General features: G+C 28.8%; 2 protein-coding genes across 2 annotated transcripts; both read right to left on the reverse strand.

Annotated features, from left to right (window-relative positions):
• Window positions 1-242: 242 nt before the first annotated feature.
• On the reverse strand, window positions 243-11,155 carry LOC112728839 (alpha carbonic anhydrase 1, chloroplastic-like). The gene is made up of 7 exons (XM_029290985.2): window positions 11,023-11,155; window positions 2,938-3,063; window positions 2,386-2,600; window positions 1,325-1,431; window positions 1,018-1,120; window positions 739-909; window positions 243-583 (listed from the first exon to the last, which is right to left on the reverse strand). Exons 2-7 carry the CDS (start codon window positions 3,014-3,016, stop codon window positions 446-448), a joined length of 813 nt encoding a protein of 270 aa, XP_029146818.1. The 5' UTR covers window positions 3,017-3,063; window positions 11,023-11,155; the 3' UTR covers window positions 243-445.
• Window positions 11,156-12,186: 1,031 nt separating this feature from the next.
• LOC112728840 (uncharacterized) lies at window positions 12,187-17,444 on the reverse strand. Its single transcript, XM_025779148.2, has 12 exons — window positions 16,886-17,444; window positions 16,171-16,235; window positions 15,770-15,842; window positions 15,521-15,539; window positions 15,282-15,401; window positions 14,731-14,800; window positions 14,066-14,109; window positions 13,931-13,972; window positions 13,728-13,787; window positions 13,296-13,363; window positions 12,671-12,728; window positions 12,187-12,537 (listed from the first exon to the last, which is right to left on the reverse strand). The coding sequence occupies exons 1-12, from the start codon at window positions 17,170-17,172 to the stop codon at window positions 12,445-12,447; spliced, it is 999 nt and encodes a 332-aa protein (XP_025634933.1). The 5' UTR covers window positions 17,173-17,444; the 3' UTR covers window positions 12,187-12,444.
• Between the last annotated feature and the right edge of the window lie 684 nt (window positions 17,445-18,128).

Below are 18,128 nucleotides of genomic sequence, written 5' to 3' on the forward strand. Positions count from 1 at the left end.
AAGTGTATAAAAAATAGTATAAATATTTTTTTAATTTTATTCTTTGATTTTTGTTAATCTTTTTTAAATGTTTGTTAGATTGTTTATTAAAAAGTGTCCTTATCTTTTATTTAAGTAAAAAAAGTAAGATGAATATTGGGCCTAGGGGAATAAAAAAATTGATTAATTAAATTTAGAATTAAACCTTGAATTGAAAGGCTAAACTAGAATTTATAAATTGGGATTTTTTTAAGAAGAGAGAATGAGAATAAAAGGCTAAACTAGAATTTATTGAACTAGGCACTTAGGCAAACTAGAACATTAAAATAAAAAAAAAAAACTAAATTACAAATAACCTCAAAGGTTATGCATATAAGAAATTTGAGGGAATAGAGAAACTTAAATATTTATATTGCTGGATAGCTAATTATACATTATTAGAGCTAATTAACAATGACATTTTTTTTCATGAATTATGGTTGGGCTTGAAGTACATCTGAATTTTGCGATCATTGATGGGCTGAATGGGCCTTGCATTGATCTTGCAAGTTGGGTCCAATGGGGCTTTTAGGAGCTCTAATTGTTCCTCAGATATGGTCCTTAGCTGCATGGCCCAATATCAAATCAATATATATTCTAAGAAATAATTTTAGTAATGATTCTAATTAATAGTAAAATTAAAATTACTAAAATTTTGGTAATTAATTTTAAACCATGAATACGATAATAATTTCCCTTAATTAATTAATTAATACATACCTTCCCAAGGATGTTCCAATGGACACCCTCTGTGCATGGAGGAGTGGTGAGAGAACCAATATATCTAAAATATCTATGTGGCCTTCTATTTAATTCCTTTATATCAAAGGTTCCAATAGCAATTTGAGTATTACTATGCCCTCTCCCAAGCTCAATCAACTTGTCTTCAATCTAATAGTCACGTTAACTATTAGTGTTATCAATTTAATAAATAGAGTTTTCTAATTATTGCTAATATTCATGAGACAAGAATAATAATATAATAATAAATAATTGTACCTTTGAGATGATAGGGTCAGGATTACCCAATTTGTAGAGCATTGCTATAACTGCTATTTCATTGTCTTCACTTTTGTGTACTAGATGAAGCTCAGCAACATGTCTGTATGTGTTCACAATATTTATATGTTTTAAAATTATTTATTTACTTATTATTATTATTATGAAAAAACAAAATTTAGTTGGTTTAAAATAATTGTTACTTTAATTTTATTTATTGTTATATTTTTATTCGAAGTGATTAAATATTATTATCATGAAGTAGAAGGAATAATTTGCAATAATACATTATTTTGAGGAAACTTACATGCGACCATTTGCACGGTGCTCTGCGGGAGAATGCCAATGCAATTGTTTCAAGGAGTAATTTTTTCCATTTATATTAATATCTCCTACTTTTCCTCCAAATTGCACCTACAAATGATATAAAACCTTTTAAGTATAATGGTTTCCTAACTTATTCATGAAAGAAAATTGAGAAATTATCAATCAAATATAATGGGCAGCCACAAAATTCAAACTTTTTTTTCTTGAAAAAGTCTAGGGGCCAGTAATTGTATTGAAGTTTGGTCAGCATGTAACCAGCAGAGAAAGGTAAGTCATTGGATAAAATTTCACACAAATTTCACATCATTAAATCATCATTAATGGCTATTTGATGGCTACTAATCACAAAAATTGCTGTACCCCTAGCATTACTCTTTTTTTTTTTGTTATAAGTTATAACTAACATCATTAAATAATGAACCATGTTATGTATAACAAAAAATAAGTTACCAAATGAATTACTCTTATACGCAAAAAAAAAAGGGTTATATGTACACCAAAAATCAACCATTTATATAAAATATTTATTAAAATATAAAATACACGTTAAAAATAAATTAAATAATACATATATTTATACATAAATATATAATAATTTAATTTAATTGTTGATTTTTTGTGTGTATGTAATATTTTTCGTATAAAATTCATATTAAAATATAAAATATATATTGAAAGTGTATAATATATACATATATATATAAAAATGCATATTTTTTATTTGATAGTTAATTTTTAATTAAAAAAATACAAGAAGATTATCAAAATTTATTATTTTTGACCAGCAGTTAATTATTAAAGTTTAAAAATGTGGGTTAACATATTTTGTTAGATTACTAAATTAAAGAAATGAGGTTGATGACTAAAAGTAATGATAAAAAATAATAAATTCTGATAATTTTTTAATATTTTTTAATTTTTATAATGAAAATAAGAGAAGAACATGAAAAAAGAAAAAAGAAGGCAGGGGAAAATAAGAAAAACACTAAAATTAAAAGGAGTAATAGTAGGTGAAGATGAGAAGAGAACAAATCAACAAACCCCAATGTTGAATTTGTTGTTAACCAAAGTGGCATTTGTAGGAATGTAGTGTTTGTCTAAAGACTTAAGATCCTTGTTGAAGACAATGTAAGACTTGTTTAGATTCACAGGACTCTGAGATTCTCCATGTGAGCATGCTGCAAATAATGGACTCAAGCTTCCCCATTTTTCAGGCCCATTGTGTGGACCAGTGTAACTAAAATTAACTGATGAATCTATAGTGTAAATAAAAAAAAAATCAATTAGAAAACAACTTGTTAGAACTATAACAATACCAATATATGAAAAATTTGATGTATGTTAGAACTTAGAAGCTCATAGTTCTAGAGTCTTTATATATATTTGAGTTTTGATTTTGGAGAAAAAGAGAAGGAAATAATAAATGGTTTGAAATATATAAAAGAACTAAATTTTATACTTAAAATCAAATTAAAACAAAAGTGTACATGTATGGTATTGCAAAACTTGTACGATGAAGAAGAAAGAAGAAAAACAAAAGTGTTCCTCTTTTTCTCCAAAAGAATAATTAGTGGGAATTCATGGAAATCTTACATTCATTTGCAGAAGTGTACAAAGGCAAGAAGAAGAGTGCAATGGAAACTATGACTGAGAAGATAATCTGCAAGGCCATTGTTGAAAGTGGCTATAGCTATGTGTCTTCTCCTTTGATCTGACAGCCTATGTTTTATATATAATATATATAAATATAACAATAATAAAAAAATTAAAAATTATATATTTGAAATGTGTTGTGTTGATATATATAATTATATATTGATCTCCAATTATTATGATTGCTATGAAGTTGGATTGCGGTGCAGTTTGGTAAAGTTGAGCTTGGTTGTTGGATACTTGCCAGATTAATGGAAAGTGAGTGTCGTTTTTTGTTTTGTTTTATTTATTTATTTTTTTTTAGTTTTTTACAGTATTCCTCGACTCAGTAGATCAATTATTAATTCGTTGTGATACTGAATTTTATTTAAGAATTTGTTATTGGCTAATGAATTACTGCATGCACAAAAAAGATAAATGCTTTTAATATTATACTTAACTTACTAAAAAAAATAAATAAATAATATTTAATAATTTTAAATATTTTATTTTTTATTTTTAAAATTAAGTTAAATAATTTAAACATCACAACAAAATTATCATAGAATTTATTTTTTATAGTATTTTTTTAATTTTTTCTATATATTCTCTGTTAATATTAGTAAAAATATTATTTATATACTAAAATTAATTATTAAAATTAATTATTATTTATTATGTATAAATATATCATTTAATTTATTTTTAATATATATAGTTTATATTAATAATTAATTTTGGTGTATATATCTAATATAGTTGGCCATGCTTTGTTACCATCTACCACAAACATTGCATGATTATATTTATTATCATTCTATTTTGGTGTATGTTGTTGTGTTGGGATAAGTCTTGTCTCTAGCTTTTACTTGCATGTATAAAAGAGGTAATAATAAAGAGTTTTTACAATATCATATTTGTTATGCTACATATAGGGGTGGAAACAGGTCAGGCCAAGTCAGGCTTTGCTTTTAATAGGCTTGGTCTGTCATACAATTAATTGGCCTGAGTCTGGCCTGCAGTTTGTTATAGGCTCTTTATAAAGTACTAGGTCTGGCCTGTTCAGCATGGCCTGACCTAAAACTTATTAAAAGGCCTGATAATTTTTTTTTACAAAATAAAAGTATTATTTAAAAAAATTATTTTTTAATAAAAATTGTTATATATAATATGTCATATATTTAATATTTATAAAAAATTTTAAACTTCTAACATATTTAAAATATACAAAAATATTTATAATAAAATATAATAAATTTAAAATATCTCATAATTTTATTAATAATAAATAATTATTTATATATTTTATTATATTTTAACAGGCCCAACCAAGTCTGACAGGCCTATAAGACTAATTAGTAAGTCTGTGCCTGGCCTATTAATGTATTAAGGCTTTTAAAAAAGTCTGGATTTATACCTATTTTATAACAGGCCAGGCCAGGCTGCAGGCTCCTGGCAGACCACCTGACCTTTTTCCACCCCTAGCTACATACATTGTAGTTGTTGGCTTCACAAATAGCACTTATTTTAGTTAATATAATAAATTATTTTACGATTTGTGTTAGAAAATTAACTTTTTCGTTTTGTAATCAATAATCATTGAATAAAACAACTTTTTTAAATCCTAATAATATTTGTTTATTAATGTGTATTTCTATGATGTTTTAATTTCTTGATATAGATCTAATAAAATCCTTACAGTAATTTACCCTAAATTTTAGTATTAGTAGAAAATTAATAATAACAAAACTAGCCGCTACATATAATCCAAGAAAAAAAAGTTTATTATTTAATTAATTCTGCTAATGGAACCTACTCAACCAAATTCATAACGAAGCTAAGAGAGGAATATTTGAATTGCACACTAGTGCTAGAGAATTGGAGCAACCATTTGATTGTTCCAAAAATATAGATTAAAATATGGATATATACCTTAAGATTTAGATCTTCTAAATTTTAAATTTTATTTTAAAAATAAAATATAATTTTTTATTATTTATTTTATAAGTAGAATAAAAAAATTATAAAAAAAATTATTTAAAAATAAAAAATTATATTTTATTCTCTAAAATAAAAATTCAAAATTTAGAGATCCAAATTCTAAATCTTATGTATGTGTTTCCTTTTGTAAGGTAAGTCTTTAAATTATCAATTAAATTATGATGTACTTTATCTAGAGACACGTGAATATATCCTTGTATTCTCAGTAAAGATTAATTTTGATATATGTAAAATTACTATATATAAATTTTTAATTAAATATTTTATTTACAAGATTCTAAAGTAATAAGTATTTGATAATCAACCATTCTTTTAAAAAAAATTATATATCATTTTCTTTTCTTTTTTAATTTTTAGTGTTCCATATGATGGATGATGGACATTCCTTAAGGATAGGAGAAAAGTATAAGACATGCATGATGCCTATAAAATAGTAGGCCACTTTGGGTGATACAAATTGAGATTTGGGGAATATTGGGTTTTGGAAACATACAAATTACAAAAGCAATTTAAGAGGTTGGGAATAATGGAGAGAGTCAGAGACACACATCCTCCATGATTGTTCTTTCTTGTACAATTCACTTTTCTTTTTCTTTTCTTTTTTCAAAATAATTACATTTTTATTTATTTGGTTAGATTCTCTCATTTCATTGTGAAAATAGTACCAATCCATTATGGTTTATTTTTTTGGAGGTATTAAAAATAAAATAAGGTTTATATAACACATGTAACCATTGTTTTAAAAATGTTATATGCATAACAAAAATTAATTATTAATTTAATTATTATAGTTATATATAAATATATTATTTAATTATTTTTAATATATATTTTATTCGAATAACTGATATAATATTTAATATTGTAAACGTACTCAACATAATTTTGGGATTCTTTTCGTTTATAAAATAAAAAAATTATTTATTTCCTCCAAAATGATTTTTTAACTTTATTTTCGTAAATACAATTTTTTTGTGTGGAATTAACAGCAAGTTTGTCGTCCCGACAAACTCTATATAAATTATGGAGTTCGCCGCAACCTCGACGAACTCTATAGTTCGCCACACTATATAAACCCCGTAGGACCATTGGTTTGTCGCTTTTTTCTTCCATTCTATCTTTCAAAATTTTTCTGTAACTTCTTTCTTTTATAACTTTTCGACCTCTATGAAGTTTGTTGTGGACGACAGTCTCAGTTCCAGGTTAGTAAATAACAGTCTATTCTTTTATGTTAAGTTAGTTTACTACTTGTATGTTAGATAAAATTATTAGGTATAGATCGTTTGTTAGTTAGAATAATAGATTTATTTTTTACATGTTACTTAAGTAGACGTACTTTTTAGTGTTATTATGTTAGGTATATTATTTTATGTTACTGTTTTTTAATATAGTGGCTATGGATCATGATGTAAAAAAATATAGGAAAGTACATTATTAGATAATTTAGTTATTGGTATAGCATTGTGTTGTTAGTTAGAAGGTAATTAGGTGAGCACTAAAATTTAAAGTTGGGTTACTTATAAATTAATATGACGACGTCAGTTAAGTAGATTAAGCTTAAAATTAGTATGTTTATAAGTCATTTCTGATTTAGTTAATTTTTTAATAATCCAGTATGTGATTTTATTTTAGTAGATTGTATTTCGATGGAGCAGCAATTATTGGATTATGAGCATGAGATGTATAGACTGGATCAGGCTGAGCACATTGCTAGGAGGTTTGATCGTGTGGTATGAATTTTTAACCTTTTTTTTATTTTATTATAGTGAAAAAAAAGTGAACTTGCTATTGTATGTATTGAAGGTCCCATTGTTTGTTAAAATTATTTATTTTTTTCGTTTGGTAGGCGCCTCGAATCTTGCGCACTAGACAAAACTTGATGACACGGCCGCCAAAGTAGATTAGGCCATATATGAGACGAGCCGGTTTTGAGTACGTCGCATACATGGTGGAGTTTGAGCATGATTGGTCGCTTGTCTCGGCATTGATAGAGAGGTAGAGGCCTAAGTCCCACACATTTCATTTACCGTGCGGGGAGATGACCATCACCTTGCAGGATATGGCATATCAGTTGAGACTCCAAATTGATGGTGATCCTGTCGGTGGATGCATCGGTGGGTGGGAACAGTACCACCAGGGACGGAACATTGAGGAGTTGTGTGAGTAGATATTAGGTGTTGTTCCTGGCCCAGAGGACAGACAGTCACAGACTAAGTAGACTGTCAAGCTTACTTGGTTCCACAACACGGTTTGTGGAGAGCTAGAGCAGGATGCCACAGAGGAGCGGCTAATAAAGTATACGAGAAGATATATCATGCAGCGGAGGTATCTTCTTCCCTGATGCATCTGACTCTTGGGTGCATATCAGGTGGCTTCCCCTGATGGAGGACCTTGATGTATGTAGCTTCAGGGAAGAGGATACCTCCGATCAACTGCATGATATATCCTCTCGTATACCTCATCAGCCGCTCTTCTGTGGCATCCTGCTCTAATTCTTCACAAACCGTGTTATGGAACCAAGTAAGTTTGCTAGTCCACTTAGTCTGTGACTCTGGGTCAGGAACAACACCTAATATCTGCTCACACAACTCCTCAATGGTCCGTTCCTGGTGGTACTGCTCCCATCCACCGATGCATCCACCGACAGGATCACCATCAATCCGGAGTCCCAACTGATATGCCACGTCCTGCAGGGTGATGGTCATCTCCCTGCACGGTAGATAAAATGTGTGGGACTCAGACCTCTACCTCTCTATCAATGCCGAGGCAAGTGACTAGTCATGCTCAAACTCTACCATGTATGCGACGTACTCAAAATCGGCTCGTCTCATATATGGCCTAATATGCTCCGACGGTCGTATCATCAAGTTCCATCTAGTGCGCAAGATCCGAGGCGCATACCAAACGAAAAAAAAAATAAAAAATTTTAACAAACAATGGTACCTTCAATACATACAATAGCAAGTTCACTTTTCCTTCACTTTAATAATAAAAAAAGGGTAAAAATTCACACCACATGATCAAGCCTCCCAGCAATGTGCTCAGCTTGATCTAGTCTATACATTTCATGTTCATAACCCAATAACTGCTGCTCTATCGAAACACAATCTACTAAAATAAAATCACATACTGGATTATTAAAAAATTAAATAAATCAGAAATGGCTCTTAAACCTACTAATTTTAAGCTTAATCTACTTAGCTGACGTCGTCATATTAATTTTAGTGCTCACCTAATTACCTTCTAACTCACAACACAATGCTATACCAATAACTAGATTATCAAATAACGTACTTTCCTATATTCTTTTACATCATGATCCATAGCCACTATATAAAAAAACAGTAACATAAAAATAATATACCTAACATAACAACACTAAAAAGTACGTCTACCTAACTAGCATGTAAAAATTAAATCTATTATTCTAACTAACAAACGATCTAGTCACAAAAAAAAAAACTAACAAACGATCTATACCTAATAATTTTATTCAACATATAAGTAGTAAACCAATTTAACATAAAAGAATAAACTGTTATTTACTAACCTGGAACTGAGACTGTCGTCCACAACAAATCAAAAAGGTAAAAAAGAAAAAAGTTACAAAAAAATTTTGGAAGATAGAATGGAAGAAGAAAGCGATAAACCAATGGTCCCACGAAATTTATATAGTGTAGCAAACTCATCATAAAGTTTGCCGGGATAGAAGGCGACAAAATTGCTGTTAATTAAAAAAAATCGTATTTACAAAAATAAAGTTAGAAAATTGTTTTGAAGGAAATAAATAATTTTTTTATTTTATAAACGAAAAAAATCCCATAATTTTGTAGTTTAAAATATTTTAATGAGTGAAATTACACGACAGCATCATTGCATCAATCATCAATTATCAATGTCATTGTAATCTAATCTAGTAAATTATGCTTTGATAATTTCGAAACATGGCTTTGAACATTACATCATATTAAAAGCCAGTTGGCTAATTGAGTATTGTTTATTCAAAGCAAAAGGCCATTCATATATGAAAAAGGCAGAACACAAGAAAATGGGAATAAATTAAATAATTAAAAATTTTGAATGAAGAAAACTATAGTATGAAGTTGTAGAAAATTACAAGATTACCTTAACGACGAAACTAACAAGATGCATGAAAGTATTATATTAATGCATGTTAATATAAGAGGTTGAAAATTTATTGTGTATGTATTCTGAGAGCAAATAAATATCTTATTCTGCATTATTTAATTTACTTTGTCAATTTGAGATTAATTTTTTATTTTATTATTTTTTATAATTTAAATTAAAAATAATAATAAATTTATACTGTTAATATGAAAGATAATTAATTAATTAGAATGAGAGTATTGACTCTGAGAATATTTAAAAATTTCTTTAAGAGGTTAATTGTTTTTCTTTCAACCCATGGAAATATGAGTTCAGCCCTCATTTCATGTTATATTATGTTTTTGAGGTGGTAATTAATTAATTAATTAATTGGCTTAGTTAAAAAAAAAAGGAAATGGCTTTTGGCATCAATGAAAGAATACCATGGGTTAGAGGCTTCAATTAATTATCACAAAAGACAAAGGTAATTATTACATAGATAATAGATTTAAAGATTTTCTCGTATGGAATTGAAACTAGAAATCAAAGTGAAAACTAAGGTGCAAATTCAGGTGCAGTCGACTTTACGTGAAGTTGATATCTAAGAACCGTTAGATAATTTGACTGATTTGACTAAATTTTTATCTAACGGCTTTTAGGTATTAACTTCACGTGAGTCGACTGCACTTGAGTTTTCACTAAATTGAAAAGCTAACACTATATTTTTTTTCTCTCTCTCTATATATATATATATATATATATATATATATATATATATATATATATATATATATATATATATAAAAGAGAAAAAGCTATATAATAGAGACTCCACTACTTATCCAAAGAGGCCCACAAAACAGTTCCAATATTCCGAAAGTAAAAAAGGACTACTTAGTCTACAATTGCCTCACATGGTTAGATTCCCATTATTAGGGTATATCAAAATCCATTCTACTCATTGAAAATCCAATTCAGTTTCATATTCTGCCAAAACTATAACGTATACATGCTACTACTTCTTTCTTTCTTTTGTATTACAAGCTTAGATCATAAGAGGACACCATGATGCAATTAATCTATCTATATATAAATAATAAATTACACTATATACTTATATTTAACTCTCATGAATTCAAGTTTAATTACACTTATTCTCTTTTTCTAAAATAAAATTAAAAAAACCATGTAAAATGTTTTTGTTACTTGGATTGTTCATAATAGCCTTTATCAATTAAAAATGATATTACTAAATATGTATTTTACACATACCTATTTTGCTATTATTAATTGGAAAAAAAAATTAATAGTGAGTAGAAATTAATTATATTAAATTTAGGAGAAGTCACTGTAATTTATCTTTCATGAATTTATTTTTTGGCAGTTTATACTTTCATAAATTATGGAGTTTCTATTTTATTTTTGTATGCGATTAGAAACATTCATAAATCATTATATTTGAATGTCTAAAAAAAATAAAAGAGTGTTAACTCAAATATAAAATATAAAATAAAAAATTAATTATATATATAACACGGGGGGAATGATGGTACAAAATGAGATTATACCTCCTCCACTTAGGATAGAAATTCCCCACTAATAAAAAGAAGAATTTAAATTTGATATACCGTATAGAGTAATTTTATACGTGTATTTAATTACGTAATGTCACATTATAAAAAATAATTACTATTTTTATTGACCGTGTGAAATTTTTATTAATTGCGTAAATAGTCATCCAAAAGAACGGATGTGATTGTACGACTATGTAAAATATTTTTCCGTCCATCAAAATTAAACTCATAAAAGAAACTGTTAGGTCAACTCATGTTTTCAAGCACCAGAGTCCAAAGACATTAGGGTTCTGATGAAAAACCCAGAAAAACATTAACAAACACAAGACTAAAACAAAAAACAACTTAGGTTAGGATTACTTGCCTCAAAACTTGTCCATCTAATCAAAGCTTTGGCATGGCTAGAAATGATGAATCAATGAGATTTGTGCAGAGAGAGAGAGAGTATGAAAATGTAAACCGTGATGAATGAATACTGAGATAGAATGATATTGATCTCTTAGCTAATACATGGTTACATTATATATAATTTAATTTTGATGTACGAACAGTATAAAACGTTTTACATAGTTGTGCAATTACAACCGTTCTCTTAGATGACTATTTACTGTGTTAATATAAAAAGTAATTATTTTTACTAATATGGTATTATGTGATTGGATATATAAAAACGGTTTTACACTGACAGTATATCAAAATTAAATTCTTATATATATCTATAAGAAACTGAGGAAAACTTAATATAATAGAATAACTGAATGTTGCCAAACTGATTTATCATTTATGACTTAGACGCTATGTAACTGCCTTGGATTCAGTCAGCTCTATTGCATTGTTGCTATTTTCCTGTAACTGCCTTAGACTCAGTCAGTTCTATACTTCTATTCCTTCGTTACTACCTTCCTCTGATATATATTCAGATTGTAAGCTACATTGAATTTAATAATTAGTATACAATTATTTTCTAATGAGATTGTGTCAGTCTACAAATTTTTTTTAGCATAAGAATAATTGGAGAAGACAAGAGCCAAATGAACCTTCCCCAGGAGAACCTTTATGCTTACAATGGCTAGAAGAAAAATAACACTTTTAGAGACAATGATACTTTTCAAATAGACCTTTGGATGAGATATTTGATTCTCCAACCCACCTACTACCATGTGATTGTGCCTTCTTTGATGTCCTTAAGAATTAACTTAATAAATTTTAGGGTAGATTACATTGATCTACCCTTAAACTAAGTGACATTGCATATAATATGTTTTTGATTTGTCATATACTTTTACCAACTCTGCCTATGTTACATAGTCAGTCTCAAGCCTTTGTAAAAGCGGAGGGTTGTGTCAAACCTCCAACAATCAACATAAAAACTTTATTAAATTTTTATGACATGAACAAAACACAATATTGTGCTAAAGTTAAGTCGTCGTCCAAAAGCAATGTATTGTATGACTCGAGTACAGTGTCACATGAATAAGAAGATTTGTATCGGTACTCGGGAGTAGGGTCATTTACTAAGATACTAACCTTCTTAGAAAAGATTTTAGTATTATGTTTATAACGAATGTTAACATTACATTATAAAATTAAACCTAATTGTTCAGCTTAATTTATCAAATCATAAGTTAATTTTGACTGTTTTTATTACAACATAGCTGAACTTATTTGAATTTGTTCAAGCTTATTAGACAATTGAGATCTTCAACACATAATCCAAACTCAGATATGTACACTTTATAAATGATAAATACTATATAGTCTTAGACCTAATTAGTAGAACAAACACTCATTGAAGAGCATAAGTTGCTTTTATATACTCTATAATCTCTGCACTCTCAAACATTTCTACCCCCGTGTTTGGATCTTCCAAAAAAGGTGCCTGTGAAGCATAACCAATAACATTAACACTATCCCACTAACCGAACACTCTTTCATGAAACTATTAATCATGTGAAGTATAATCAAAATACCAACAGACAAACTCACTAACTATAGCAGAATAAATCAAGTACCTGAAAATGTCCAGTTTTCTCATATAATATCTGTCGTTTCGGGCTACCTCGAGCACAACTACAATAAAATATTAAGGTTAGTAACATGAACAAACAGGATTGTATATACCAGAGATTAATTTTGTTAATATTGTAAAACAAATTTATACAGTCATCCAATAAAAATGCAAACGAATTGTGGGTAGTTACATAAACTTGAAATGTTACATATATGTCCTACCTGGATGAAACTCTTATATATAAAGGTAAAACAATAAAAAAAATGAACCTTTTAGTTATATGCTGAATCAGTTTGCATTATAGCATGAAACAAATGTTTACTTTACTGATTTAATGCAGAGGATGTGGATATATAATATAACAAATTAACAATTACTTTAACTCTAGATATCACTATGAATGTTTGAGACGTCAGCTATAGATACCGAATTCCTAATTAAATTTTCACCTAAGAGCCAACCAGTAATTAGATCACAAAAAATGCTGCATACCAAGATAATATTTAGTTGTATAATAATAAAAAAAGTGAAGAAAGACACAATATATTTTATTATAACCCCAGAAAAATGTTCACTATTGAATATTAAATCTGAAAAGTTTGAAGCTCAGATAATAAGGACTTTACTTGATAAGCAAGTGTGGTAGCTCCAATTCTACGATTACTTCGCGTACAAGTTTGCAGAATGGAGACCCCTGAAAGAAACAAGTACTTCAAAATTAAGATTTGGCTAGATTGTCGATGTGTCATGGTTATAAACATATACTCGATTTTAATATATATGTCATGTTTCAAAGTAGTTAAGGTTTTAGAATAATTATCAATTTGTAATGCCAAATGACACTAGTTAGTTTTTCTAATAACATGCTTACATATGCATAAATATTCAGGGGTAATTTTGTACCAAGATCTATTTATTATTTTTCTTGATATTTATGTGTATATGAGTGTGTTTTATATTGAATTGAAGAATCATTTACTGTCAAAAATAGAGAGCAATTTAGTGATAAAAATATTGAATTTGTTAAGCATGGCATGTAATGTATTTCATCGACGAACCTCATATGCCCATAATACAAGTGGCTTTGGTGGTAACTTTGCTGGAGTATAAGTTGATCCCTGGACATGAAAGAAAAAAAGAAGAAGAAGAAAAGGGTAGTTGTAATAATCTTTGATGATATAGCATATATGCTGATAACTCCTTCCTTGAATTTCTTGAAAATGGCTACTTTTCACACACAAAGAAAGTGTTGAAACTCTACCTTTCCGGCGCGAGCAAGCAAGCCGAGACCAGCAGTGAGTGTCTGCAGAAAAAACAATAGTATTTAGACATTAACATGGATTATAGTTCAACTACTTTGGAGGAGGGGAAATTGAAGGTGAGGTTAGGTTCTAACCGTTAAAATTCCAAGTGACAAAGTAATAGGAACACTTCCATCACCTACAGAACAGATAATGAATGTTTCAACACTCAACAATTATGATAGTTTTGGTGTATAGCTTTCAAAAACTAGCATTCACCTAAAGACAACCTTAAAGGAAAAATTAGTGTTCCTAAAAAATGGAGTGGATCAATGTTATAGTGTTTAAATTATTAAGCATATACTGATATACATGCTGCTATTCAGAAAGAGAGTTTCTAGGAATGGAAAATAAGGAATTGCCTAACCTTGCCATTTTTCTAAGTGATGAAGAATAAGAAAATGTATATACCTAGCTATGATGCATGGATAACTGAGATTAGTATTCTCTCTTTTTAGTTAAAAGTTTGTGATTCATGTTATTTATTTACCAATTTTATATAAGATACTAAAGCCATATATTTTGTAACTTCTAAACATTGTCATATCTCCGTATTGTGTTATGCTTGTATCTAGTATAAATATTTGTGTTCCATGTATCTATATTTGCCACTATTTTATGCTTATGGTGGCAATCTTTTCTCATATTGTCATTTATCAATATGCCTTAATACTTGTAATGACTAAAATGGGATGAAGAAAAATAGAGAAGCACAGAAGCACACAACATAAAAAAAGGGTTTAAACATGAATACACACACCATATTTGTCAACCAAATAACGAATTATGTCATCTGATTCATACATTGAAACACCTGTGTTTGGATCAACCTAAAAGCAAGAAACATGAGAAGAATTGTTTATTTCTCTCAGAGACAAAGTAATCATTATTAGGTATTATAAGGTAAGTGATAATAGATACATAACTAACATAACTAGTAAAAATTATTCCAAACTTTTTAACAGCATGAAGAAGGAGAGAAATTTTAAAAAATATTTACATGGGTCTGTATGAAGAGAACAAAAACAGCAATTGACTTAACAAACTCTTGTCATAGACATGGAGAATGTGATACTTGCACCTCTTTTTAGCTTAAGTATTTCTTCAAATTTATAATTAAGGTGACTATAAGATTCATAAAAAGCTACAATATTGATTTTGCATTGATGTTCAATAAAAGTAGACTTGGTTAATGGACTTTCTGATTCTCCTCCTCCATTTCAAAAGATCTGAGAAATCATAATAAGAAACTACTGATTCTTGTTTTGTTGTTTGTTTCACTTAAAGGAGTAAGGAGTTGGTCTTAGTTACCATGTAGGGAAACTGCTGTTTACCGCCCATCTGAGCAACCTTGGGACGAAAATTCGGGCCATTTCTCGGACAAGGATAAAAAAGAATATCAAGATCCAAAATGGCAACAATTTCTCTAACCTGCAGATAAGTCTACCACATCAGTACACACAAAAATTGCATCTTTTGACCAAATTTATAGTATAAATAAATCCTTCGGGGGAAGGAAAACAGATCTTCCAGACTAAAAAAATCCATACCTTTCGACAGAATGGACAGCTGGATCCAATCCACAAGAGTGCATAATTACAGTTTAAAAAGAAAAAAGAAAAGAAAATATGACATTAGTTTTTTCGTTAGAGTGGAAAGTAGAAGCCAAAAAAGGGTGCAATAAGCAAAGCAGCAAGGAAGTAAAAGAAAGGAAGATTGGAGTATCCAATCCAATAAGTAAAATAAAATAACTAAATCCACAGCATGGAGAAACTGTTGACAGAGAAAATATACAGTACCCTTCGAATTCGTATATCTCAATAGGCTTCTCTGGGCGAGGACCTAACTTCGCTGTTTCTTTTACCTTGTAGCCTGAAACCAAACTACCAAAATTTATCAAGAAATGAAGGACAAAGATTTTGTTTATTAAAAAGAATTTGTTGAATATCACTATGTTGTGATATCGGATGAGTACTTAGAGAAAATATTCCAAACTATATATACAAATGAAAACAAAGTAATGAGCTGATATAAGATCTTTACAATGCAGATACCCTAAGGAAGATTAGAAATCCAAAACCACTAGAAATTTGGCATATACTTGCCAATCAGCGAGAAAAATAACTCTATTTAACAATTGATCTAAGTAAACAAGTATGCAGCAATGAGCATCAAACATATAAGAGAATGAAGGAGATACCTGAAACTTCCAAAGCATACTGGTTTGGTGGAATTTCATCCTTTGAAACAAATGAGAAAGAATACCTGCAATGATGGCAGTTCAAAATCTAAAAAGAAAAAAAGAAAAAGGAATTGCTGCCAATATTTTGATATGTGCAAAAATAACACAGTCCATTTAGAAATCCCTCAATAAGATCAGGTCAAAAAATATAAGCACAAAAGTTATGGTTGAGGTTGTAACACACTGCTTTGTATTTAGACCACAAACTATATTGAATTGACAAAAAATGTGAAATTATGAATCACTCCGTTATTCAGCAGAATCCTTTTGCATTCAAATGAAAATAAGCTTTCTTATTTATGATTTTCTACTTGATTTAAATAAACTTAAACTTCACAAATCGGTAGCTTTGCATAATATACATTCAAATCATAGATAAAGCCACTCAGAATGATAGATATTTTGATTCAAAACTTTCAGAAATATCTTCACAAATTAACAAGGACAAATAATATATACAGATTCATATTATATTACAGTACAGTGAAGAATGAAAAGCATAACTATCTGAAGTGCCCAAATTGCTTAAACTAACCAATGCTATATAATTCCACACATGTCAAAAAAAATATTAGCATGCATTCTCATACTATTTCCATTTCTCTGTTGAAAAATTGAAACTTGAATTTACATTGTAAAGAAAGAAACAAAATTGAGAGAGAAATTCACTTACCCAGAAACAAAAACACCAGTAGCAAAGCGAAGGAGCAATGGAAGAACAGCTCCAAAGACCTCAGCAGTCTTGTCAGGTCTCACAGCAAAGCGTTTTGGTTCAGGAGGCTTGAAATTCGGTGGAGCTGCAAATGTTACTGAAGTTGAAGCTGAAGAAGAAGTTGTTTCTGAAGAAGAAGAAGTTGTTTCTGACATGGCTCTAATGGAAACACATGTTGTTGTTCTTCTTCTTGGTACCTTGTTAGGCAGTGAGAGTGAGAAGTGGGAGAGACTGAAAGATGCAGCCATGGGTTGAAGAAGAAAGGAAGTAAAAGTGTGAATTTTGTTTATGCCTTGTAGGTGTTTGATGAATGGTTAGTGTTAGTTTTGAAGGAGATTATTGGGGAATCATGAACGTAATGTGTTTGGCCAATCAGCAATGAAATAGATACATAGATACTGTACTATCCAACATTATGGGGAGTTTGGCAGATTCACAATCTAATCTAATAAAATATCTATTTTGGAGGGATCTAACTTCTAACTCTATGCATGTATTGTATGCACATTGGTAACACACTCTCACCAATTTCTTTCTTCGTTTTTGCCTTGACTTTAACTTCCATGACATGAATGTACGACAAAGTCGACTTTACGTGTAGTTGATATTTGAGAATCATTAGATGAAAATTTAGTTGAATCAGTCAAATTATCTAACGATTCTCAAATATCAACTTCACGTGAAGTCGACTCCACATCAATTTTCACCTTATGTCCTCTTTTTTTTTTTTTTTACCCTGACCTATTCTAACTTGATAGGCTTAGGATGAAGTATTTTGAACTCCATTTAAAGTACTTAATTAATAAGTTGTTTTTTAATTTCAATATTTAATTGAATAGGATTAGTTTTTATTTTTGAATCGGCTAATATGAATTTATATTTAAATATATATTATATATTATTTAATTTATTTTAAATATATATTTTATATAAATAATTATTTTTTTATATACTTAATATAGATATTAACATTTTACTTTTGGACATGGTAAAAATTTTACACATTAATTTAATTGAATTTATATGTTTAAAAGACTATTAAATTTAAAAGTTAGTTATTTTTAGTAATACGACAATGTATAATTTAACAGTTTTTGGTCTGTAAATAATTATCTTAACTTTTTTTTTGGTTTACATAATTTGGGCTACAGTCCAAAAACAGAGCTTCGAACACTTGGGCTGGAAGTTCCATTAGATATACAAA

Source organism: Arachis hypogaea, chromosome 12, assembly GCF_003086295.3.
Source record: "Arachis hypogaea cultivar Tifrunner chromosome 12, arahy.Tifrunner.gnm2.J5K5, whole genome shotgun sequence".
Taxonomy (NCBI): Eukaryota; Viridiplantae; Streptophyta; class Magnoliopsida; order Fabales; family Fabaceae; genus Arachis; species Arachis hypogaea.